Source organism: Sphaerodactylus townsendi, linkage group LG13 (genome assembly GCF_021028975.2).
Source record: "Sphaerodactylus townsendi isolate TG3544 linkage group LG13, MPM_Stown_v2.3, whole genome shotgun sequence".
Classification (NCBI taxonomy): domain Eukaryota; kingdom Metazoa; phylum Chordata; class Lepidosauria; order Squamata; family Sphaerodactylidae; genus Sphaerodactylus; species Sphaerodactylus townsendi.
Window position 1 is genome coordinate 39386684 of NC_059437.1, and position 26651 is coordinate 39413334.

The 26651-nt window shown below is 43.6% G+C and overlaps 1 protein-coding gene across 3 annotated transcripts in view; it reads right to left on the reverse strand.

Annotated features, from left to right (window-relative positions):
- Positions 1 to 26651, reverse strand: part of SRRM4 (serine/arginine repetitive matrix 4) — a 150241-nt gene that overhangs the window by 13232 nt on the left and 110358 nt on the right. For 2 of the 3 annotated variants that reach the window (XM_048514124.1, XM_048514123.1), the window contains exons 4-9: positions 23934 to 24008; positions 22959 to 22985; positions 21242 to 21292; positions 17198 to 17296; positions 11598 to 11754; positions 482 to 822 (exon numbers count right to left, since the gene is read on the reverse strand). In XM_048514124.1, coding sequence (XP_048370081.1) covers positions 482 to 822; positions 11598 to 11754; positions 17198 to 17296; positions 21242 to 21292; positions 22959 to 22985; positions 23934 to 24008 — 750 coding nt within the window. The remainder of the gene's footprint in view (positions 1 to 481; positions 823 to 11597; positions 11755 to 17197; positions 17297 to 21241; positions 21293 to 22958; positions 22986 to 23933; positions 24009 to 26651) is intronic. The other variant, XM_048514125.1, reaches the window with a different exon arrangement.

A 26651-nucleotide genomic window follows, 5' to 3' on the forward strand; every position in this document is an offset into this window, starting at 1 on the left:
TTGCCAGGGATGGGCTCATGTGGTTTCCCCATTGCTCTTGTGGCTGCTAGAAAAAGCTAAGTTGTCCAGCTGTCCACTTAGTCCATGAGTCTGGGCAATTCCAACACATCCTACTGCATTGTACTAAACATAAAGCCAGGAGAAGACAATACATAGAACCCCATATTAATAGCCTTCCACCTACTTTAGATTTAGGAATGACTAGACTGCTTCTAAATGATGCTAGTAAAAGATGGACCAATGATATTGCTGGATTCCTTGTTTCAGTTTTGCCTGTTGTATTTTAACTGAGCTCTTGATGTAAAATTTTACTGATGCCATTAAAGGGGTGTGTGTGTGTGTGTGTGTGTGTGTGTGTGTGTGTGTGTGTGTGTGTGTGTGTGTGTGTGTGTGTGTGTGTGTGTGAGAGAGAGAGAGAGAGAGAGAGAGAGAGAGAGAGAGAGAGTGAGTCTGGGCCATCACTTTGCCTTTGATTACTGACCTTTGATCGTTTGCGTGAGCCTGCGGAGATGGATGTGGGTCTTCAAAAGTTGTTCCCTTAGTACGAGAGAAGCCGCTGGTGAAGGAGTTTCCTGAATCGGAGCTGCTGTCACTGCTGACCTTCTCAGAAGAGAAGGTCTGGCCCAAGCCATCATGGACTGGACAGCTTGCTTCCTGGCTGCCCTTGGACCTGGATGAGCTTGTCTGAGTAGACGGAGGGGAAGAAGTATCATTTCCTGAGTCATATTCATACCGTTCTCCGTTTAGCTTCTGTCTGGCTAGCTTGCCAAGCTGACCTTCTGCTTTTTTAAAGAGGACAGCAGAAGACCCAGACTTTGAAATCTGCAAGCAAAAGAGCCATTTGCCAATGTTTAAATAGATTTTAAACAAAAGGAATGTATTAGTTTTGTCAATTATACAGATACATAGTTTTTTCCAAATAAACCCTTTTTTACCATCATGATGCACAGTCTGTAACCAAAGGAAAGTAAGAAAGAAAGTAAGAAAGAAAGAAAGAAAGGTAGGAGGAAAGAAAGAAGAAAGGAAGGAAACAAAGAAGTCAGAACTAAAAGCACATCTCCCTGAAAGAAAACCACAGAAAGAAGAAATGACTTTTTTTCCCCCGGATATAACTGGAAGATTTTAAGGCATCATGCAAAGAGTATTAAGCATGCGATCCATGTTGAATGAAAGATTTTAAAAGAGATATAAATAAAAAGGACCCAAAATCAAAACTTTTTCCTTAAACGAAAAAAGGTCAAAAAATCAAATATGTGGCGCTTCAAAGAAAAGATGACATTTGCCTTAGAAATCAAACAAAGTGGGAAAAAATCCAGTGAGCATGAGTCAGCCAAAGTTAAGCACTCATACATCCCATGGATTGTAAAGGGAGAGACTTAAGCAACCTGCTTAAATTCTTTCCTATGCCGAAACTGACAAAGCTTCATGTCGCAAGCACACACTGGACTCAATTAGACAAACTCGTAAAAATTTGTGAGCAGATCTTCCAACATCTTTTAAAATGATTAAATAGCAGATCTGGATTGGGGCTACAGTGCAGGAGAAGCAATGAAACCTTCCTCTAACTCCATTTTCCCAATACAAATCAGCCTCTTTGAGCTATTATTAGCCTTGGTAGCCATACATTCTTGTCTTTTTTCCCTAATGGGGAAAATACTGTTCAAATATTGTTCCAATTGTTCCACCAGATATTTTTATTGGGGAAATTGTACAGGGGAAGAATTAAGGTCACCCTCCCACTCAATTGCAGTCCCATTTCATACTTAACCTTAAAAAAATACATTAGTCGATCTAACGTTGGATCTCCCACGTTTCGTTCAGTTATGGCCTACAGAGTAGTATGTTCAATTAAACTCAGTGGAGGCTAGTTTCCAAGTATGCATGCATTGATTTGGGCTCTGTAAAGGGTTCACTTTGGCTGGATCATGCCCTATACAATCACCTCTCATTTGGTTTTTTTAAAAAATGTGCCCTCAGTAAGGATACAGGATGGCTAAATCCACAAATAAACAAAAAAAATGTATATTTAGGTATGAAGGAAAGGAAAAAAAACTAGCAAACAACTGTGATCATTAGAAATTGTAACTGAATAAAAAAGAGAAAAGGAAAACCAAAAAAGGAAAAAAGGAAAGGAAAAAAATCTCCCTCTAGAGAAAAGGTAGACATGTATTGCTTTGTGCGTTTTTTTCCCCTTGTAGAAGGTATTTCTAATATTTTTGAGTGACCTCTAAGAAATGCCCTAGCATCTTGCGGTTAGCATCCACTTACCAATCAAGAATTCCTCCTTTAGTAGGGTAAGGTGTAAGAAAAAGGGAAGAGCGGGCAATGTAAGTCCAACATTAGAGTCTCAAATGACAAGAGAAAAAAAAACATAAAACCCTCTCTCTTCAATCCACAGTGCCAATCAAGTGTTTGATTCCTTTGATTGTAATGCTTTGTCATTGTTTTAAAATCATCACTTCCAAGTTAATTCTTTTACGGGTTTTTTTCCTCCTAATTTTTTAATATCTGGGCTTAAAAGGTACCAGTTCAACTCATCACCTTGGATTTTTTTATGCGGGCCCACAGAGCATACAAAAATTAAAAATACTTCTTGGAGAGAGGTGATCAAAAGGAAGGTTTTTTTCCTGGGCTACATGTTAGAGTAAGAGTTCAGGGGAACCCTGGATCTTGGCTTTCATGTTACAAACACTTTAGACCCCAGTATAACCAGATCCCGTTAGAGAGGGATCCTGGGTTCTATATGAGTTCAGAATTATCCCTCCCCACCCCATGTTACAAGATCTAGCAAAACATTCTGGCTCTCACACATTATCTCCAATTCACACAGAGGTCACATTCTGTATGTGGCCGCTATATATTCCCAGGATGATACCAGCACCCATACATGCCGAGTCACTTCTAAGATATGCCTCTACTCATTAATCTCTGATTTTAGACTAATATGTATTCTGGAGAAGCTTTTCGATTTCTCTGTTACATGTGCTGTTAGGGCATTAATGGTGCAATATGCCCATGTGTTATGTAAGATCATGAACATACCTGTTCCCCTGTCACCCCCCTCCCCCCAAAAAAATCCCAGTCTGGACAAAGTCCAGCAACAAACATGAGAGATTATAGAGTTACTATGATAGGAGGAATTGTGAATCAGATTCTACTTCATCAAGTGTATGAAGCATTATTCATGATTGCCATATACCTACACACAAACTGGGCACCTGCAAGGAACCTCAGGAGAGGGAAGCAATATGGAAATCCTTCCAAATCATCCTCCCACCCAGGATTCTCCAAGCTCTCAGAAAGTTGAGCAGGCTTTAACTGACACTTTGCACTTTTAATATTTCATCCCTTTTGGAGAATTGTCAGACCTCATCAGCCAATATGGTGCAATGGTTAGAGCCCTGAACTAGGATGTGAAAGACACAGGTTCAAATCCCTAGACTACCTTGGAGAACCTCCATTGTTACTACGAAAATAAAATTGAGAAGAGAGCATGGTGTGAGCTGCTTTGGGTCTCCGTTGCAGAGGATGGTGGGATATAAATGAAATAAATAAATCTACCAGGGTTTTTTTAAAGAGGGTTTTTATTTTATTTTAAAAGGGGTTTTATTATTGAAGGCTTTCACGGCTAGACTCAGCTGTTGTGGGCTTTCTGGGCCGTGTGGCCGTGGTCTGGTAGATCTTGTTCACTTCTCTCTGATACACCTCTAAAGATGCCAGCCACAGATGCAGGCAAAACATTAGGAACAAGATCTACCAAACCACGGCCACACAGCCCGGAAAACCTACCACAACTGGTTTTTAAAGGGTTTCCCTTTTTCTTTTCAAATCATATTTTTCTGCATACAGGGGTAGTTTCCTACACATGAAGAGCCTCCTATCTTGTCTGTGCCTGACTCTGTTATGCAAGACCAGTTGTTCACATAAGGGACAGCTACTTTACTAGTAGGTGACGTGTGTGGGAAACATGGAAAGGAAAATGCTGGAGCCCAATCTCCTTGCAAGAGATAATGGGTCGGATCCTATGGATCTGTTCTGTTAACAGAGATACTTTCACAAGGGAAGCTCCTTATGCTGGAGGAGATCACCTTAATTAGCTGAACAGAGTTGTAGGACCTACAATGTGCAACATTTCGATGCAAAACTCAAATGTACAAGGACATAGTGGCCCATTTACAACAGCAGTGACTGCTAGGAAGGCTGGGTTACCGATAAGAGCTGTTGTGATACTTACCTTGTGTACAACAGAGCTTTGTACAGAAATAACCCAGACAGGGTCACTTGTTTTTCAATAGCCTTTTGGCTCACCATTTTCCCCTTTTACATTTCTTGTTCACCATTCTATGCTAACACGAACCCCAACAGCAAAGTCAAGTTGGACTTGCATATCTGCTAAATGACAATCTTCCACACATCTGATAATGGGGGCTCTAGTTTTTGCCAGAACAAATCTGCTAGTATTTCAAACATTCACTTTGTTATTGATGTTACAGATAATGTAGCACACTTCCCCCAAATGTGTTCCAACTGATTCCTGCTGAAATTAATGAGATTGATCAGTCCTAGATAAACACCATCCCATTGCTTCAACTGGGATATAAGAACATCTAAGAAAAGCTAGATTGTTCCTTCTTTGTATGGTGAGGTCCCAAATCAGGTCCCAAATCAATAGCAGCATGTCTTCTGTGATTCAGTGCAAACACGGGGATTTTTTTTTCAAAAAAACCCATAGTATTTGACATTAGGTGATGAGTTCACCCCCAGCCAAATATCTGGCTCTTAGGAAAATATTGGAACCTAAAAGTAAACTCTGTAATATTCCAAGGTTTCATATCCTTGCGTAGCTGCAGCAGAATGTATTATACAAAACAAATACACCCTTTTGTTTGACGTGCAGAGCGCAGGAGCTATCCATGGTGTCAATCCATTAGGAAAGAAAAAAAAAATCCAAAAAATACCAGAAAAATCCAAAAGTACCAGTAGGATAATATCTTCGACTAAGCCCAACTAAAGCAACCCAAACTAATGAGCAAGCTTTCTAAGAGGGAATAGAGAAAAAGACAAGAAGGAAGCAATTGCTGTACCTTCTTTTCTGAGGGTGGTCTTGTTGATAGGGACCAGAGGAAGAGAACAAACAAATTGGCAGAGACAGGATGGTGGTCCCATTCTGGGAAAGTCGCCAGTACAGAGATCTTGCTCAAATCCTCTGGCCCAGGAAAAAACCCTGAAGCTTGCACTACCTGGACTACCCTGCACCTGCTTTCAACTGTTCTACAGCTGCTTCTAAAATGAATGTAAGCAATGAGTTGGTAAGCACAGACAGAGTGGCACAGAGAATCAGACTAGAACAAGAGCAATCTGGGTTCAAATCCTCACTATGCCATGAAGCTCTCTGGATGATTAAGTGGTGACGGTGTAGTGGTGAAGAGCAGGTGCACTCTAACCTGGAGGAATTGGGTTTGATTCCCCGCTCTGCCGCTTGAGCTGTGGAGGCTTATTTGGGAAATTCAAATTAGCCTGTACGTTCCAACCCACGCCAGCTGGGTGACCTTGGGCTAGTCACAGTTCTTCTGAGCTCTCTCAGCCCCACCTACCTCACAGGGTGTTTGCTGGGGGGAAGGGAAAGGAGTTTGTAAGCCCCTTTGAGTCTCCTATAGGAGAGAAAGGGGGATATAAATCCAATTCTTCTTCTTCTTCCAAAGCCAATCACATACTCAGCCTAACCTACCTATGAACGAGGGGAGAACCCTGGAGGAAGGGGAGATAAAAAGCATAACAGATAGACAGAAGTCAACATTGAGGGATGCTGCTAAGTCCCAATAGTCTGCCCCAGCCTGAACCTGTATCAGTTTAAGATTAATGAACACCTGCTATGTAGTGTGATGGCTGCCCCCAGTACTGCATTGCTATGCTTCTGCTTTACATTGCTTCCTTCCTTGCTTCCTTTCTGCCTGCCTGTGTCATGTACTGGTTAATAGCAGGTAGACTCTAATCTGGAGAAGCAGGTTTGATTTCCCACTCTTCCACATGAGCGGCAAAGTCTTATCTGGTGGACTGGATTTGTTTCCCAGCTTCTACACATGAAGCCTGCTGGGTAACCTGGGGTCATCACAGGTCTTTGGAACTCTCCCAACCCCACCTACCTCACAAAGTGTCGGTGGTGGGGAGAGGAAAGGAAAGGAAATTGTAAGCCCCTTTGAGTTTCCTTCCTTCCGCCTATTGATTCTTCTGGCTATGACAATTTCTAGTGACAAGAGTTTTTAACTGGTCAGCAGGCAGTGTGAACTTTTCAGTACAAAAACAAATTCATTCCTCTAACTGATTTAAATGTGTTAAGTTCATTGGGACTGCACGTCTTCTTCTAACACCACTTACATTTTGTCGCAGTTTTAGTAGAAAATGGGAAAACCTTGCTCCTCTGCGTTTTTACTGGGTGGGGGTGGGGCACACGAGACATATAATAACCCCTGGGTTTTGTTTAGATGAAGTACACTGATGAGGGAATAAATTCCACTGTGGGGAAACATCTGATTAAACACGGTTCAGAAGAGGCTGTTATTATCGAGTTTTGTTTAGGTCAAAACATTTTACTGAGCCAGAGGGAAAGGGGAGGGGGCGGAGCGGAAGACTTCCACTTACACCTCAGGCTTTAATTTCCACTAAATGCTTAGCTCAAGAGGCCATCTACTCTAATAGGTACGAAAGTATAATCGTAACCTGTTTTCCAATTAAGCTAAACAGGTCCCATTTACTGTGTTTCAAAATGGCCCCTTGGAGAGAGATGGATATCAATTTTCTGAACCATATGGAACTGGCAATCTTACAACACACTCAAAAACACTCCTGGGGCGGGGGGAGGATATTTTTTTTAATGCTCTCACTTCAAAGTTAAATCCCTCTGCCCTGGAGGAGATTCCTGACACTAGAACAAGCAGAGACCTGAGCAGAAAAAAAACAAGTGTGAACATCTGCATATGCAGTGCTTTCTCTGTGTCCATTCGCTCATATTCTTACCTATTCAAATTCACCTGCACACATATACACACCACATGTGCACATCAATATTTCCACTCCATCGATGCACTGCACTCTTTTTCAGTTAGTCTCACTATTGACTAAAATGTGGATAATGCTGCATATCCCCTACTCTATCCCCCAACCTGCTGACCTTAAAAAACTGAGAAACTTCTGAGAAGTTTGAATGTTCATGAACATTCTATGCCTGCTCAATACATATATATATATATATGCAAAATCCTATGCAAACAATACATTTAAATGTTATTTAAAAACACAACATTAAGAAATAACCCTTATTTATCTACAGCCACTGAATACTTTCCCAAGCATAGAAGTCTAATGTAATTACAATGGTCAGGTGTTGCTAAACCTCAGCCCCAGAGATGGGTATGTTCCTGTGCACATCATTTGTATACACACTTAAAACCGTAGAAATGGTGGTAGATTTCAGGAGAAACCCTCCCATCCTACCTCCTCTCACAATACTAGACAACACAGTATCAATAGTAGAGACCTTTAAATTTCTAGGCTCCATCATATCTCATGACCTAAAATGGTCACCTAATATCAAAAATGTCATCAAAAAAGCACAACAAAGAATGTTCTTTCTGCGCCAACTCAGGAAGCTCAAACTGCCCAAGGAGCTGCTGATACAGTTCTACAGAGGAATCATTGAGTCTGTCATCTGCACCTCTATAACTGTGTGGTTTGGTTCTGCAACCCAACAAGATCGACACAGACTTCAGAGAATAATCAGAACTGCAGAAAACAATTGCTGCTAACCTGCCTTCCATTGAGGACCTGTATACTGCACGGGTCAAAAAAAGGGCTGTGAAAATATTTACTGACCCCTCGCATCCTGGACATAAACTGTTTCAACTCTTACCCTCTAAACGTCGCTACAGAGCACTGCACACCAAGACAACTAGACATAAGAACAGTTTTTTCCCGAATGCCATCACTCTGTTAAACAAATAATTCCCTCGATAATGTTAAACTATTTATTATATACTTATTATATAATTACTGCACTACTTTTTTCATCATTCCTATTACCCATCTCCTCCCACTTATGACTGTATGACTATAGCCTGTGCTGACATTTTATTTTATTTTATTTTATTTTATGATTTTACATTTTATGTTTTCATTACTACTGATTGTTTCCTGATTGCTTACTAGACCTATATGACAATCATTAAGTGCTGTACCTTATGATTAAGTGCTGTACCTTATGATTCTTGACAAATGTATTTTTCTTTTATGTACACTGAGAGCATATGCACTGGAGACAAATTCCTTGTGTGTCCAATCACACTTGGCCAATAAAGATTCTATTCTATTCTATTCTATTCTGCACATGGGGCACTTAGAAATGAGCTTATCTGACTGACATTAATTTCTACCAGAAGCCATGTTCTGAATGGGGTAAGAACTGAAAGGCTTCCTCCACCAGATTCACCCTCTCATGAGCCAAGGTGTAAGGCAGCAAAAACCTCCTTAAACCCCTCCTATCCGGTGTGAAGGTCTTGGCTACTCCTCTTCGTATTTTACACCTCAGCTGCTCACTTCAAATATACAGGCAAAGTATTAATCAGCGTGTGTTTCTTTGGTTGGTAGGCTCTTTGGTGGGTTAAGGGCTTTAGCAGATGCTGATTTTTCATCTATCATTCAAGAAACAGGCAAATAGGAATAGCAAAAGAGCATAAGGAGAGAACTCTGCTCTTCACCTGGGAGAAAGGAGTTAAAAATGTTTTTGCCTCTGTCTTGAATCAAGCTGTAGAAAGGAGGTAAGGTTCATCAGAAACAATCTGTGCAGCATGGGGGGGGGGGGCACGATGAATGGCAAATGGGAAACACATGGGGTCAGATTAATCCACCCAGCTCTCAGCAGGAGGTAGAGTTCTTTAGCTCTTTAAGGTATGAAGGGAAGATTGCCAGACTTCTTTGCCTCTGCCTTTCTCAGTAACTTAACATGTGGAAATGAAGCTTTTTCTGACAGACAGAGATTGACAGTGAATGCAGTAGGTGACCGATTCCTACGAACTTGGCTTCAATTAAAGCCATCGGAGAAGGGACAATAAAAAAGGTGGCCAGTCAACACGAAGGGTTCAAGCCACCTAAACTTTGAAGGACCCTAGACTTGCGCTCCCTAGCAGCTTAAGCCAAACAGTATTCTTTTTTTCCAAAATTAACTCCTAATTAGTGCCTTTGCAAGCAAGCTCAGCAGGAGGTGTCTGAATGAGATTTTACAAAGGATGACATGTTATTACTTAAATCTGAATGTTCATCCTCTGAGCACGGCAACATGAACTACATTACAATGTCTTCAATTTAAAGCATACAATAAGAGTTGTCAGCTTTCCCGCCTCTACCCCCAGCTGTTACGGCATCTATTTGTCATATTTCAGTCCCCTCCTCCTAGGTTTCTAGAAATTAAATCTCTGGATTTGGAAGGGAGTCAGCGCTCCTCATCTTTAGCATGTACACAAGTAAAGGAATACACATGAATGCTAAGGCAGCAGAAACTGGATGTATTGACCTGTCCTGTTGATGGTGGTGCTCTCTAGATGATGTAAAATGCTCTCACTCCGGAAAGAAGCACTGCCTTTAGCAAAATGGGTGCGTGGTACCCGTGTAAAACAACACCTGCTGTTCCCATGAACCAGCATGCTGCCATTTGTTTGGTACCTTAGACAAGATCACAAGTGATAGGGCAATTGCTTTTGTCCTCAGTAAAACAGCCTCTTACCTTTGAAATCCAAGCACATCAAGCCATTTAAAGAGAATCTGACAGAAATTTGGAAAGCGGTGTATGCAACAAGCACCAATCCTTGAAGGACTGGTGTTACCATAAACTGAAGTGAGGCATCTGCTGAGGCCCAGGATTTCTGGCAGAGCCCACGTCTGCCAACCTCTCTTGCCCCCTTGTAGGCATTCTTCCATGAATGCACCCTGCTGCGTAGACTGCCTTGGGCTACTGGGGAAAGGGCTGCAGACAGCTGTCAGCATGGGCTATGGGAAGGCACATGAGCAGACAAGGGAAGAGCACACCAGCAGGTAAGAGGAATGTGGATGGATTGAGAAGAAGGGATGGCTTAAGCAGACAGAGTGGGGAGAGGGCCCGAGGAACATTCTGCCCCCCCCCTCCCAAACCTGGAGCTGGCCCAGGATCCTTGCAGAGAGAACAGGGGTGTTATAAAAGTGTTCATATCTATTAAATGTTGCAGGAGCACCTAACTAGGGCCAGAACACAATACTGGTGAAGAACATTTGGACTCCCAGAAATGACATGTGGATGGACCCCTTCCGCACACGCAGAATAATGCTCATTCAATTCACATTCATAACGGTTTAAAAGTGGATTTTGCTATTCTGCCCAGTAGACTCCAACTTCAAAGTGGATTGAAAGTGCATTATTCTGCATGCGTGTGCGGGCTCATGGAGATGCAAAAAAAAAAACAGTGGTATGGTGTGAGCCCAGGGGGAAGCCGGGGGTTTCTTCCACCCCCTGCACTGGTTACCTGATCGTCCCATTAAAGACAAGTGCAGTATAGGTATCTGTTGTGTTATTCCCTCCTGAGAATTAGAAGTAGCGTGGGAGGGTTCTAGGAGGATATGAATGGGAGCACCACTTCTGTGCTCTCATCCACATCCCTCCTTACAGCTGCTTTTTGCAGCTCGGTGACACACATCTATGGTTCTGTACAGCACCTTGTGCAGTTTGGCCCCTAAGTGGGAGCATGAACAATTTCCTAGAGACAAGCAAGCTCTTCCTTTCTCCCCTGGAACAATCTACCCATCGCTGCAAGAAGTCGGAATTTAGCACGGCCACATCTCTAACCTGATGGGAAGGCTGACAGTGGCAGAAGCTTCTTCCATTTCGCTGGGAAATGCTGGAGGGATACGCGGGATCTCTGGGATGCGACTCCTCTGGACGTGCCTCTTGCACAGACAAAGGGTGCTGCGAACTGACAGCCCGTGTTGGACCCAAGCCAGCACTCTGTCTCCCGTGCATAAAAAAAGAATGCCCTTGGGATTTGAGCATGCATTTTCCCCTTGGATGCTCTCGCACAGCCTCCATTACCATCCGGAGGAGCAGCAAGAATAGTTGCTTATGATGGAGGGGAGGGGGAGGGGGATGGTAAACATCTCCTCACCTATAACTGTCCTCTCCCCAACACCCTGTCAGATGTAAATGTTTTCTTTTATAGGTCTAATCTTTCTTGCCTGGAAGGCCTGAACTACTGGGCGCAGGAACCAGCTGGGAATGAGCTCATCCGCTGAGCAGAAGAGGTACATAACAGACACGTCCCTGTAAAATATCATTGCCCGAGGCTACTTCCTTGGTAAATGTCTTCTCTTTATTATTCATGGGCTAAAGCCTGAGCAATCTCCCCCTCCCTTCAAAATGCAGGGTAGAGGAACGACTTTTAATACATCAGAGAACCACTCCATTAATAATGAATGCAACTTTAAACCAACTTAGTCTAACATGGCTGTAATTGAGTCATAAAAATTTCACACAGGCTCCTTGGGCCTAAACTGAGGAAGGAACCAGATGGGAGAATACTTACAACTTCTGTGGCAGAGAGAGAGCTGTTGTTCTGGCCGGTGTGGCTGAGGAGAGGGGGCTCTGTCACCTCTGTGGCGCCATTTGACTTCCTAGTTCTTTTTGAAGAATGCCCAGACCGCTTCCATTTAACCTTGCGACTTTCCTCCTGTGACCTGGCTCTAGGCCACACAATGAAGAGTGGTTACTACAAAGCCTGCTTAGAACGGTAACCTTTCGTGCAAGGGGGCTGCCCATAGAACAACGCATGCTTGCATGTGGAAGAGCAGACATAGGCCACTGAGGGGATAATGTTCAGACTTCCTTAATAATCAAATTGTCTTGAATGCCATTTTACATTTCTAGGATGGTGCAAAATTACCTCAGCCAACTGGTGCATTTTGAGTTGCTTTCTTACGTGCCACTAAAAGCGGGCGGGGGGAGACCAGGGGTACAAAACTTCAGAAGTATGGTACTGATATCTATCTGATCTACATAGGGTATATTATTCAGAACGTGACGAAGGCCCAGACAGAATCTTTGTCAGTCCCGTGATGGCTCTTCCTAGATTAGAGATGCATAGAAGTCCTGTTTTCAGATCCCCCCCCCCCCCCCCCATTTCAGTAAATAGACAGTCATGTACTACATCTGCACAATGCTCCCAATTTCTAGGTCATGAGAAAGTACCCAAACAAGTCTGATGCTCCTGTGAATGATCCAAAGACTATGCTGGATGTATGAGCTATAACCATCCAACTCCATTCATTTCAATGGATTTTGGAGGGGATAACTCTACTTTTGGACGGCTCTGTATGTGCTTTAAAAGGTCCTTCCTGCAGTTTCCCTCAGGCTCCAGAATATGCGCTCCTTAGCGATGTTTATAAATGTACTTTTCTGCTAGGTGACAGAAATAGCTGTGAAGCTCTCCCCGTTTCAGCAGAGCTGTTACGCAGGATGGGTTGTGATTTTATTGCTGATGTCTTACAGCTTCTCTCATTGCTGCTTTTGCGATATTGGTGTTTTTCTTTCCCCCAGTGTGTATGATGCTAGAATTTTATTGTTATGATTTTGTTTGGGAAGGCGCCTTGAGCTGAGTGTGGTGAACCAAAATATACATTTAAAAAGAATTACTTAGGGGCCCAGAACTAGGGTTGTCAATTTCCAGGTTGGGACTGAGGGACTCCTGCTATTATATTTGATCTCCAGAGGTCTGAGATCAGTTCACGTGGAAAAAAATGGCCATTTTGGAAGGTGGACCCATGGCATTATACCCCTCAGAGGTTCCTTACCTCCCCAAACCCTGCCTTCCTCTGGCTTTACCCTCAAAATCTCCAGGAATTTCCCAACCTGGAGCTGGCAACAGTTGCCAGAACGCCTCCCTTCAATTATCCTACAACACAGGTGTCAAACTCACAGCCTTCCAGATGTTATGGACTACAGTTCCCATCATCCCCTGCCAGCTGGGATGGGAACTGTAGTCCATAACATCTGGAGGGCCACAAGTTTGACTCCTATGTCCTACAATGAGATTGCTCACTTTCTTTTTCCAAGAGAGTGCCTCTAAGGCCCCCTCTGCATTGCAAATGCATAATGAGCTGCAGTCGGGATAAAGTAACCTGTTTTCCTGTTTTCGCATTCACATGCATCTGTGCAAGCAGCGACTGGAGCCCATGGAAACAATCCGGGTTGCTGTCATTTTTTAAAAAAATTACTTCCCACCTCTGCGTAGCTAGGCAGGGTTGCAAAAATGAACCCCCCCCCCCCCCAGCCACCCTGACGTCTCACAATACGACCATCTGCACCTGCGTAGCTACGCAGATGTAAGCAGTCAAATTATTTAAAAAGGAAAACAGAGGCGAATAAAGTACCTCCTGCCTGGTCATTTGCTCGCAGGCAGCTACAACCCGGGATTTTTAAAAAGACTCGCTAATAGCGCGGTTCTCCAAAAAAAACCTGGTATGGGGGAAATAACATGGAGTAGATTCATTTTAGGGCTGGGGTCTGTGTGAAGTTCGCCCCCCCAAAACAACTTTTTTACAGTCACACATCCATGTTTATTGGCCCATGCAGAAAGGGCCAATAAGTGTGACAGGGTAGAAATTTACTCCAACTCATTTTTAATTCGACAACCTGATGCTTGAACAGACCACATGCATTCTTTTTGTTTATTAAGCTTTCTTATATTTTGAATGTCGGGAGCCTGATCTCTGTAAACCTGCCACACCTATTTGTTCTTGAGATCAGTTGTGCATTAATGGGAAAGGGTGGCAGGTAAGCTTGCCATTCCTTGAGCCCAATAGCTTGCAAGCTCAAAAGTGTGATAGATCGTTCCCATACTAGCTTATACAAGCAAAGTGAAAGATGTGACAACTGGGCACCGCCTCTAAACTGTAACCCAGCTGTAGAGTTCAGGATGTGAAAATTTGTCAAGCAGGAGATACTCTTTGGTGGACCACCACCCTCCAGGAGTAAGGGAAAGGGGTGTTATCACAAAGTGACCTGGGATGGGTGCAGGGTTCACCAATCTTCCAGGAATCCAAAAGACAGGGGTTTGAGAGTCTGTTCGTTCATGCATCCTATACTAGATTTGCACCCCACATTTTTTTGGCCCGGTGAGCAAAGAGCTGTGTGTATGTGTGTTAAATAATGTCAAATTGCTTCTGAATTATGGAGACCCTATGAAATAATGACCTTTAAATGTCCTATTGTTAACAGCCTTGCTCAGGTTTCCAAACTGGTTTCCTCAATTAAATCAATCCATCTTATGTTGGCCTTCCTCTTTTTCTGCTTCCTTCGATTTTTCCTAGCATTATTGTCTTTTCCAGTAACTCATCTTCCAATAATGTGACCAAAATACGATAGCCTCAGTTTAATCATTTTAGCTTCTAGGGAGATTTCGCCTACACTTGATTTCATTTAGAATCCATTTATATCTCTTTTTGGTGGTCCATGGTATTCATGACACTCTCCTCTAACACCACATTTCAAATGGAACAACATTCTTTCTGTCAGTTTTCTTCATTTTCTAGTTTCATTTTCTAGCTTTTACACCCATACATAGTAATCGCCAACACTATAGTATGAATTATCCTTCATGGCTGTCTTTCCTAATTTCAATCTCCTTTCTTTTGCTTCTTGTTTATCTTTATCTTCTTGTTTATCTTTATCGATTTTAAGAGTTTCATCAGTCATCCGTTGAAACTTTTCATTCCTTTTGGCTACAGAAATAGTCTTTGCGCATTCTTCCTTGATAAGATGTTGAGTTTCAGCCCATAGTTCTTGTGGTTTATGTTCACTTGAATTTAGTAATGTAACCTCTTCTTGACATGGTCTTTAAACTTTCCAAGAATGATGTTTCAATTGTACTTTGGTACTATTAATGTTTGTGGTTTTTCTTCAATTTTACTCCAATTTTTGGTATTAGCAATTTATTATCTACCACAATCAGTTCCTGGACTTGTTTTAGTAGAGACAATAGATTTTCTCAATATTCTGCTTCTGATTATGTACTCCATATGATTTCTGTTTTGGCCATTTGATATCTATTTATACAATTTTGCTCAGTTGCCTGAAACATGGGTTTGCAATGAACAAGTTATTGCCTTCACAGAATTCTATGAGTTATTCTCTTATTTCATTTCATCCTCCTAGCCCAAATTTTCTGATAACATTTTATTCTACTTTGGTCCCCACTTTTGTGTTCCAGTCACTTATAATTAACAGCACATCTTGTTTAGATGTGTGATTTATTTCTTCCTGGGCACTTGCATAAAAGCTTTCAATTTCTGCCTCTTCAGCATCTGTAGTTGGGGCATAAACTTGAGTGATGTTTATGTTGAAAGGCTTTCCATAAAGTCTGATTGATATTATTCAATCAGACTTCGCATTATAGCCCTGATTGTTTGTGCTACATCTTGACTCTTTATTACAGCAACTCCATTTCTTCTGCATTTGTCATTTCCCCAGAAAAATACTTCACAATTTTTGGTCTCTGTGTCCTAATTCAGTCCACTTTAGTTCACTCACTGCCTAAACTTCAGCTGGGATTATAAGAAAAAAAACCTGATTGGTTCCGTTTTGCTTTGGTGGGAGTTTTAAATTGGCACCCACTTTCCAATCCGTCCAAAATGGATTCCTTTCCCCTAAAAGCCCTGGTAATATCAGTGGCAAAGTGGCAAACTTTTGCCATTCTGGGGGCTTGTCAGGGATCAACAGGATCAGCCTGTACCTTTTACCAAACGCAAACATCTTCTGGGGGAAGGAGTTGGCTGATCTTCCAATCAGAGGGGGAGATGTATGTAGATTAAGAGTCTAAATGGGATGGAACAATTTTTTTTATATTTTCTACTAGCAGTAAACCCCGCTGTCCAAACAAATACAATGGGCTCTGGAAAACTGTTGGTGGGTTAACAGCGCCCACCGAGGGGGCCAACCCCTTCTGCCTTTCCTTCCCTCTTGGTCAGCATCACCAACTCCATCCTTGTCCTCCTCTTCCCATATGCCTGCATCAGCACACAAGGGTTAATGGCAGCCACTGAGGGGAGCAACCCTTCCTGCCTTTCCTCCCCACTCAGCCTCATGTCACCAGTTCTCTCCTCCTTCTTCTCCTCTTCCCAGATGCCTGTATCGACATGCAACAATGAATGGTGCAGTTGTGGCTGCCAGCAGTTGCAACCCTCCCGTGGGGAGTGGCCAACACCTGTGTCTGCTCTTCCTCAGGCAGCTGCAGATGGTACAGTGACTGTCATTATTCAGCAATGAGGGAGAAGAACAAGCGTGCAAGAGAAAAACAGGCACATTCCACTGTTTTTTAATGTTTGTTTTACCCATTCAGTGTAAGCCCCACCCTTAAGCCGTGGGTGTGTGGGTCTCACATGGTAACTGGCTGGAAGTGAGTTGTCACCACCCCAGCTAACCTTTTATATAATAGGATATTCTGCTGTGCTTCACTTTTCTGGAACTTTGTCCCACTGTCTTGTTTTGTGTGTGTGCTTAGCAATAAAAACTGTACCATTTGACCCTCTGGTTGGGAGAGACATTTTGGATTAGCTTCCTCACATGCAGATATCAAAGCACACACTGTAATACAGACAGGGGAGAAAAGAGGCGAGTGGTCCCAGCCTCTTCTTCCATGAACATGCACACAGACATACAATCAAGGATTAATACAAAAACTAAGCTGGGGCAGTCTGGTTTCCATAACATTTAGCTTTTTACTCCTAAGGGCAGCAGCAGAAAACTACTAAAGGGTAAAAGGAAGCTGGGCATACACCGAATGCACAGCTGGGGCCAGAGAAATATAGGGCCCTGTTCTACGGTGTGTCGCACCTAACTGTAGACCAGGGATCTGCAACCTGCGGCTCTCCAGATGTTCATGGACTACAATTCCCATCAGCCCCTGCCAGCATGGCCAATTGGTGTAGTCCATGAACATCTGGAGAGCTGCAGGGATTTGTAGTCCATGAACATCTGGAGAGCTGCAGGTTGCAGACCCCTGCTGGAGACTATCACAAATATAAACAACACGCCCTCTCTGTCTGGTCAAGAAATCCTATGGTGAAATGAACGCGCCCTCAACACAGCTGTTACAAAATAGCAGAAACCAACTTATCCACGCGTGCTTACCTGCTTCCACAGCTTTCTGAGAGGGAATTAGTGCTCTCTGAGCCAGAGCGGTAATGCCGATGGTGGTGACGTTGGGATTTTCGTGGCCGACTGCGAGTGCTTTTGAAAAGGAAAAGAGTGGGGTGGGGTGGGGGGGGACAGAGTGTTAGTCTCCCGAGGTGTTGGAGCCATTTGGCAAGCTTCTCCCAGACATAGGTTGTCCATGGATAGATGAAATAAATCAAGCTCTGAAGCAGACATTCTATGTGGGTAACATGTCTCAGACCAGGCGAAGAAGAGGATCTGTCGGAATTCCATCCATGTGCCAGCAAGGGTTGCTTCCAGCCACAAACTCACCCAAGTTATTATCAGAACTATACGTATGCTACAGTTCAATGAGAATAACAAATTAACACAGATATACCGGGCAAAGTTTTCGGCATGCTAGGAACCTACTTCAGTTTTTTAAAACTGAAACTGTTTCTAGCCCTGGTGTTTTCAAAGATCTGTTTGAACATGCCTGGGGAATCTCAAAAGCCAGAGAGATTTTTGAACACAATTTTTTTTCTTGCTTGGGAGGAGTGGGGGGCGTTCAGGTCTCTGTTATAGTTCCTTGTGTATGAGGAGCAGAAACAGAAAAAAATATATAAACTTGAGTCTCGCTATTTCAAAAGTATGCAAAATAAGACGTGTGCAAAGTTGCTAAATTTGAATCTATTTACCCGCAAGGAAGAATAGCTTTTTTTCCTACTTGGTCTGCCAAGAAAAAGAGGACAGCATTTTAAATTCACATATAAGCTAGAATAATGTACATTATTATTTTTTTTTAAAGCCTTTTGTGTGCAACCTTTTCTTTAGGGGGATTGTCCTACATTTAAGCTTGTCTTCCTTTTGGGTAAACACAGTAACTTGCATAGGCAGTTCTGCTTGGCGGAGCAATCTCTGCCTCTCTATTGCAGGCTGCCAAACTCTACCTTCATCTCACATTATTTGCATAATCAGCAATCAACGGGGTAAATACTACTGCGTTATTTTTTCCTTGTGATATTTTTTGCTTTGGATGGGAGGGTTGTTTTGTTACATAAGAACAGCATTCACACAGATATGGGGGTTTGTTGTCATTGTTTTTCAACTGTTTCCCCGACCTAGATGGCCCAGGCTAGCTTGATCTTGTCAGATCTCAGAAGTTATGGATGGTCTACCTCAGTTAGAACTTGGATGGGAATAGCAGAGACACTGTGCAGAGGAAGACAATGGCAAACCACCTCTGTTAGTCTGTTGCCGTGGAAATCCTCCAGGGTTGCCATAAGCCGGCTGTGACACAGAGGCGTACCAAGAGAAAATGGTGCCTGGGGCCACACCTGTTCAAGCGGCCCCCACCCCACTTATCGCAGCCAGGAGGGAAAGGACTGCTCCTTCAGCCAGTGGAAGAGGGCAGCAGCAGTCCTGGGTTGCCTGACAGGGCTGGACCTGACAGGGCCAGGCCGATGGGTGCCTAGCAGGCCTGCGGCAAGCTCCCGACCTGGCCAGTCTGCTCCTTCAGCCAGTGGAGGAGGAAGGGGACGGTCCTGGCCAGTGGAGGGGGGAGCACCGGGCAGGGGCACCTCTCCATGAGAGGGGTGTGGGGGGCAATTTTGTGCCCCCCCAGTGATCTAATGGGTGGCGCCCAGGGACATGTGACCACCCATGTCCCTCTGGCAGATACGCCTCTGCTGTGACATGATGGCACTTTTCACAATCAACTAGTATTTGACACCAGTCTAGAAAGGTTTCAATAAGAGGAGTCTGGAAATATCTAGGATCATTCTTTCTAGAGATAGCATAGAGTTTTGAAGTACTACATTTTGGTTCACAAATTATGTAGGTGCAATATAGTAAGCAAGCAAATGATAAAGCAACAGATCATCCAGGTTGAAAACAGCAGAGAGAAGGCATCCTGTCTTACTAAGGGGGGGTGGTGTGAATATTAAGAAGGCTGACAACTAAGATTTCGTTTGATTTGATGTTTATGATTATATAAGTTTTTCCCCTGCCTCTTCCAACCCTTTGTTTGTTTGCCTAGTAATAACAAATGTAAGATTGTCTGAAAACAAACACCAAAAAAAACATTTTCCAGGAATATTGGGGGTGGATTATATATTATATATTTATACTGGGATTGGTATGCATAATGCTGATTTTTGTTAATAGAGTTTATTTGTAGCAGGAGACTCAGCTCCCCCAGTAGTAATAGCTGAAAACAATTACCCCATAATTTGATAATAATATATAACAGTAGTGGCGAACCTATGGCACGGGTGCCAGAGGTGGCACTCAGAGCCCTCTCTGTGGGCACGTGCGCACAGAGTTCATCATCTAGGGCAGGGGTAGGGAACCTGCGGCTCTCCAGATGTTCAGGAACTACAATTCCCATCAGCCCCTTTCAGCATGGCAATTTGGCCATGCTGAAAGGGGCTGATGGGAATTGTAGTTCCTGAACATCTGGAGAGCCGCAGGTTCCCTACCCCTGATCTAGGGGGAGTGAAAAATCACCCCCCCACACACACACACATATCTAGGCTGGCCTTGCTTCTGAGTAAACCCTCCTAGGGTTGTGATTCACCCATTCAAAGCATTGCACAGTTGCTTCACCAAGCTTACTCTGGAGTAACGTGCGCCTTGGAGCCAACCATTTTTTCTAAACTAAAACCTCAGTATTCAGGTTAAATTGCCATGTTGGCACTTTGTGATGAATAAGTGGGTTTTGGGTTGCAATTTGAGCACTCAGTCTTGAAAAGTTTCGCCATCACTGATATATAACATATCACATGCAATACTATGTTAACACTTCAAATATCTAATTCCAGTGGGTGGCTCTACCATGTGGATTTAAACAAAAACCCACACAATGCGTCACCCAGTGCAGGGTTTTCTGTAAACCTGCCCCTAATATGAATTCATTGGGTAGTCTTATAGCTTTATGGTCACTCCTATCAGCTGGAGGGCCTTCTGATAAGGGGAGAAGTCCTGGGGTGGAGTCCACCTGGGCTAGTTCCTTTTGGACAAAAGAGTACTGGAAATGGATGACATTTTTCTAATACTTGCTTTATTGAGAAATATGTGAGCAGAGCATAGGTAGAAGCAAAGAGGCTTGCTCCACTGTAAGGAGTCTCAAAGTGGCTTACAAACGCCTTCTTTTCCTCTCCCCACAACAGCCACCCTGTGAGACAGGTGAGGCAGAGAGAGTTCAGAAAGAACAGTGACTAGCCCAAGGTCACCCAGCAGGGTTCTTGTGTAGGAGCAGGGAAACAAATCCACTTCACCAGATAAGAGTCTGCCGCTTATGTGGAGGAGTGGGAAATCAAACCAGGTACTCCAGATTAGACTCCACCTGCTCTTAACTGCTACACCATGCTGCTACCAAATTCCCTGCATTGGATGCAGCTAACTGATGAAATTTAACAGCGCCCCCATCCTGAATACTCGAACCAAGCATCCAAAGCAAAGACCTCCCACACCGCAGACAAATACAGAAAACCGGAACAAAATTTCATGAAAGGCACTGAAAACTTTCCCATTTTTTCTTAACTAAGCTCAAAATGTGCCAAGGCTGGGTTGCGCTTTGGTGGATCTGCAGAGTTTCACAATTGGGGGGCGAGGGGGAGGGACTGAGAAAATCCCTTTTTTGGCATCCTTGCTGTCTTAACCTGACCCAAGAAGGCGTTATTAAAGCAGCTATTAAGGTGAATGCCTTTGGTGGATCTCTGTAATGAGTCGGAGGGAGGAGGTATGTGGCATTTTAAGGTGCTTAGGGGCTTCAAGTAATTGAAAGTGCTGAATCAAAAGTGCTGGATACTGCCCCAGCTGTCTGCTGGCCACAGTGAACTTAAAAAGCAAATGACACACCTCAAGCTAACATGGCAGGTTTGTTCCCACGACTCTGAACCTGCTTCAAACAAACAAACAAACAAACAAACAACAGTCAAACAATCTAACAATTATGCTAGACAACCCCCATGTGCACTCACACATGCATAGTTTAGCCAAGATGCACTGATGCATTCACACATGCCCCACGCCACTTACTGTTTCTTGTGTTTTCTTTCTTCCTTCCTTTTGCTTTTGGGGCTTGAGGAACTAAATAAAAAAGAGCCAATTAATTGGGAGGCTGCCATTCTGCTCAGAGAGCCACTTCAAGGCTAGGATCTAATGCATCACACTTAAGGGAGTATCACAACGCTTGTTTTTTTGCATAGTAGTCATTTGGGTACAAGGACGCAGCACACATTCTGCTTTCAAAATGACATCTGTTCCAGGCGTCCCTATTTACCAAGCACAGTCCCGATTTTCCGGTCTTGGGTAAATCACTGTCATTTTTTTTTCTTTTTGAAAACATACTTGTTAAAACCTTGTAAGTATAAGGTGCTAGTGTGATTATTCAGGGTTCAGCCTTTTTCTCTGAATCTGTGGAAGTTAACATAAGGGCCAGTTCACAAGCTACAAAGTCCACAAGGATGGTTAACACAACCATCCAGGAGTTCCCCATTCAGATCTCCTGATTTGGACTGGGAACACACAGCAGAAATACATGCTGTTGTCCTGACTCAAAATGGCTCAGGGTGCTGCTGTTTCCTTTGTTGGGATAACTTCTGCATAGCCATCAAGAGAAATAATTTTTTCCTACTGAGGCAAACAGTGGCTGCCTGGGGCTGTTTCAAGTTGAGAAAACAGATCAGCGGGGGAAAACCTCAGCCCCTCTCATCCTGTGCTATGATCCCAATGCAAATAAGGTCCCCTCGGGCCTCAGAATTGATTTCCAAGTCCCTGTGATTTCCAAGTCCCACAAGCATTTTGCAACATACGAAATGCATAATTGCATCTTATGTATAGAGTAAATCCAGGAAATGCCTGCGCATGAACACTAAGGCACCATGCAGTGCACAGGCTGCCTGTTTGGAACTGCTGGACACATTGTAGGACTATTGTTTTTTTTCTAATGCATCTTTAACCAAAAGAGTCATCAACTTCTTGGCTTATTAATCAGAGAAGGTCAGGCAACTGCAGAGGAAATGTGCAGGCTGTACTATGGCAGAAACTTCAACAGTAAAGGAAGTAACAAAGGGATACTGCTGGGCAGAGGTGTAGCTCCAAGGGAACAGGGGGTGTGCGACGCACCGGGCGCGCACCCCTGTGGGGGTGTGCCGAGGGCGTTCTGGGGGCGTTTCGGAGCGGGGGCGTTCCGGGGTGGGAACGGAGGATGCACTGGTGCATCGGGTACTTTCCCCCCTTGCTACGCCTCTGCTGCTGGGTATGATTGGGGTGGTTTTAGTGAATCTGGGGGCTTGGGCAAAATCCTGGGATGGGGTTCCAGAATCACCGCCATAATACTGCCAGTCCCCTTGATGGGGCCAAGCAAAGGGTGGGTCCTCACCCCAAGAAAGACAGGAGCCACTGCTGCTACTGGAAGTCAACTGTCTGAATCCCAGCCGCCAGCCCAACACAAGGAATGTCACTGTATGACTGAAGATAATCTATGTGCATACAGGAAAACATTTTTAAATAGTATGCTCATTTTAAAAGATACTCTGTCAAGCAGAGCTTCTGCCTGAAGTGGTACTATTAGAGTTATGCATAACCTCAATTTTTGCCAATTTCTCAATTTCTGTGGTTGCTTCTGCCTCCTGTGGCAGCCATTTTTGTGGTGGTACCCGCCCGCCACACTTAGGATTCAAAGAGGCTTCAAAAAGCTGGGGAACTGGGTTCTAGATCACTAAGTAACTACCAAAGTCTTCAATGTCCTTACCTGTGTCTTTTCTTCTTTGAAGCTAACCTGCAAGAAAATTGAAAATATAAATCTGCAAATGAGAAGCAAACCAGAAGTGGGCATCACTGCATAATTGATGTGCAAAACCTGAGTTTCAATTATGCTTGCCACTGACTGCTGAGAAGGGATGTCTGAGCAGAGCAAAAGTGTCCTCCTGTGGAAGCAGCTAGGATCAGCAAGCAACCTCCTTCCTCCAAACTCTGTCCTCCCCCAGCTTTTTACACTGAGCCAAGCCCCTCCCACACAGCAAATGTATAACGGGTTGCAGTCGGGATAAAGGAACTCGTTTTCCTGTTTTCGTGTTCACATGCATCTGTGCAGGCAGCCACTGAAGCCCACGGAAACAATTGCTGTCGCACCTTCTCTCTCTCTCTCTTTTTTTAAAAAAACTCCCTACACATGTAGTTATGCAGGTACGCACAAATGAACCTCACAGCCATAACGATGTCCCACAATATGACCTACTGTACCTGCGCAGCTACGCAGATGCAAGCCACAAAATGAAAAAAAAGGAAAGCGGGCCTCCCCGCAGCGGCCAGGCAATGGCGGGCGGCTTCTCCCTGACTGTGGAGGACTGGGTGGCAAATAAAGAGGCTCCAATCTGGGATTTTTTTAAAAAGGATTGCTTGTTTAGTGATTTTGAAAAAAACTGGAGTGGGGAAAATAACACGGGGCAGACTTGTTGGGGGTGGGAGGTGGGATCTGTGCAAAGTCCCCCCCCCAACAGGTTATTTAGCATACTACACCCGTATTTATTGGCCCATGTGGAAGGGGCCTCAGTGACCCACACCCAGGTATTTCTGACAAAGCATCTCCCTCAATTTTTTAGTATTCAGTGATAACTACAGTATTTTCCATTAAGGCAGTTTCCCTTTTCTGAGGATGGATCTTTCTGAGCTGCAGCCAAGTTTGGAGCCACCCAGGGGGAAAAAAAAAATACCAGGACAGACATACCTGTTTCTTTTTCTTTTCTTTGAACTCTTCTTTTTCTTTTTCTTCTTCACAGGGGAGGGGCTGCAGGACGGAGATCTAGGGAGAAGTCATTAGGCAGTGTATTTGTTTCTTTAGCCGCTGAAACGTGTTTGTGGTTAGGGGCTGAAGTGCCAGGGCCTGCATTTTTTTTTAGGCTGCATTCAGATGGGGATTTCTCCCAAGCAAATATTGCATGACTAAACCCTAATTGTGCGGTGCCGGGGCAGCCAACTGTTGTAATGGTTCGGGCCATTCTGTTTCTGTTCAGGGAGTGTGTGTGTGTGTGTGTGTGGGGGGGGATCAGTAATCAATTTGGTCCCATCTGAGCACACTGTAAGACTGTAAGATGAATCCTGTTGTTTCAGAGCAGATGTCCAACTTTTATAGTGTTCTGTTTTCAGCAGTGATCAAGCAGATGCTTCCAGGATGTCCTCAAACATCATGACAGCAGCAACATTCCTCTGCCATTAGTTTCTCAGCAACTTGTAATCTGACACGCTGTCACTGAATATGGAAGGATCTATTTGGCTCTCTGACAGACTTCTCCTCCTCCACAATTTCCCCCCCACGGCTCCTTTAAAAGCTATCTGAACTAATGGCCATTACCACATCTTCTTGCCGCAAGATGCACAAGAACGATGTGAAAAAGTGCTTTCTTTCGCTTGTCCTGAATCAACAGCCCATCAATTGGATCAGGCAAATCCAAAGACCTTGGTTGGGCCCTTCACACATCCTTAACCTAACCTACCTTATCTGGTTGTTGGAAGGATAAAATGGAAGAGAGGAGAATGAGGTAAATCGCTCTGGCTCCCCTTTTGGGAGAAAGGTGGGAATAGACATATAAATAAAAATATAAACAAACCCTAACAATTATTTTTGAAATGCAGGATACAAAAGATCTAAGTGAATAAATATACTTAAATGTAAATTAAAAATGTAAATAAATAAATGTGAACAAATATACTTAAATGCAGAGGTGGGATCCAGCAGGTTCTCACAGGTTCCCGAGAGTAGGTTACTAATTATTTGTGTGTGCCGAGAGGGGGTTACTAATTGGTGATTTTGCCACGTGATTTTTGCCTTAGTTACGCCCCTCCTCCGCTCCTCAGCAGTAGCGTGCAGAACTTGAAGAAGTCTAGCAGGAGGTGCACCGGTGTGCGTGGCAGCCTGCACCTGCGTGCATTGGTTTCCCGCCCAAGGACTGGCGCAGTGGCTGCGTCCTTGCCACAGCCCTGCCCAGCAATGCCCCGCCCCCGGAACGCCCCGCCCAGCCCCATTGGCGCTACGCCACTGTTTGAATCCCACCACCATGGGAACCTGTTACTAAAATTTTTGGATCCCACCACTGCTTAAATGTGCCATTTGAAATGTTTTATCCTGCCCTTCTCCCATCACTGGTGTTCATATATAAAAAACTTAAAACGCAGATACAGATGCAAGCAGAAAAGCTGTTTGCTATCATTTTCTTATGCTTGATAACACACATATGATTTGGACTTTAGACTCTCATCATGATGATGAGCCCAGTCCCCATATGGCTTGCAGGCATCACTGTCAGACACACGATTTATCTGGCTTGATGCTCATAGACCCTTTCTTCTATAATCCAATTCATCCTGAGTAGTTGCTGGGTATTTTCCTTGCCTAGAGAAAAATTTATGGCATCTGGGTCCCTGCGAATGTTGCCACTGACTGTTTTTTCGATATTCCCTAAATGTATATTTGCTAAACTTTCACCAAACATATGTCATCCTATGATCCTTAATGTCGGCATCTGATATTTGACTGCATTTGATAACTGACATATAACAGTATTTACTTTGATGGCATTTAACGATTACTATACAGTGACGTGATGAATCACGTCAGTTGTGTGTTACAAATGTTGTGAGCCTGGGGGGAGGGGTCCTCAGCTAAAAAGCAGTATACAAATTCCAAAATTAAATAAAATGTTTAATATCTGAAAGGGGACACACGTTGGTATTTAGGATCTGACAGATTCTGATAGTTGGCATGCAACAGCATTTTGTATTTGACAAAGGTATGAGATTTCATATCTGGAGTGACTGCCAGAAACAATTAATAAATAAGAAGAGGAGGAGGAGGAGTTTGGATTTATATCCCACCTTACTCTCCTGAAGGAGACTCAAGGTGGCTGACAAGCTCCTTTCCCTTCCTCTCCCCACAACAGACCCCTTGTGAGGTAGGTGGGGTTGAGAGAGTTCCGAAGAACTGTGACTAGCCCAAGATCACCCAGCTTGAGTGCAGGAATATGGACACACATCTCGTTCACCAGATAAGCCTCTGCCACTCAGGTGGAGGAGTGGGGAATCAAACCTGGTTCTCCAGATTAGAATCCACTTGCTCTTAACCACTACACCACACAGGCTCTAATTAAGGCCCAACAGGTGCAATCTTAATAAAGTTATGCTTGTCTAAGTCCACTGAAGTCAGTGGGCTTAGAATGGTGCAACTCTGCTTAGGATCACACCACAAGGCACTGACATGGGAAAGTAAGAATCTGCATGGACAACGGCAAATTTGAAATTCACCATTTAATCTTTTACAGATATAAATAGAAAAATTTGCCAAATTTTAATTTTTAAAGCCTCTAATACTTTCTGAAAAGGAAACTGCTAACTAATGCCCGAGTTTTCTGCTACCTTTTAGTTCAAAACAATTCAGCCCTGTTCATTTCCA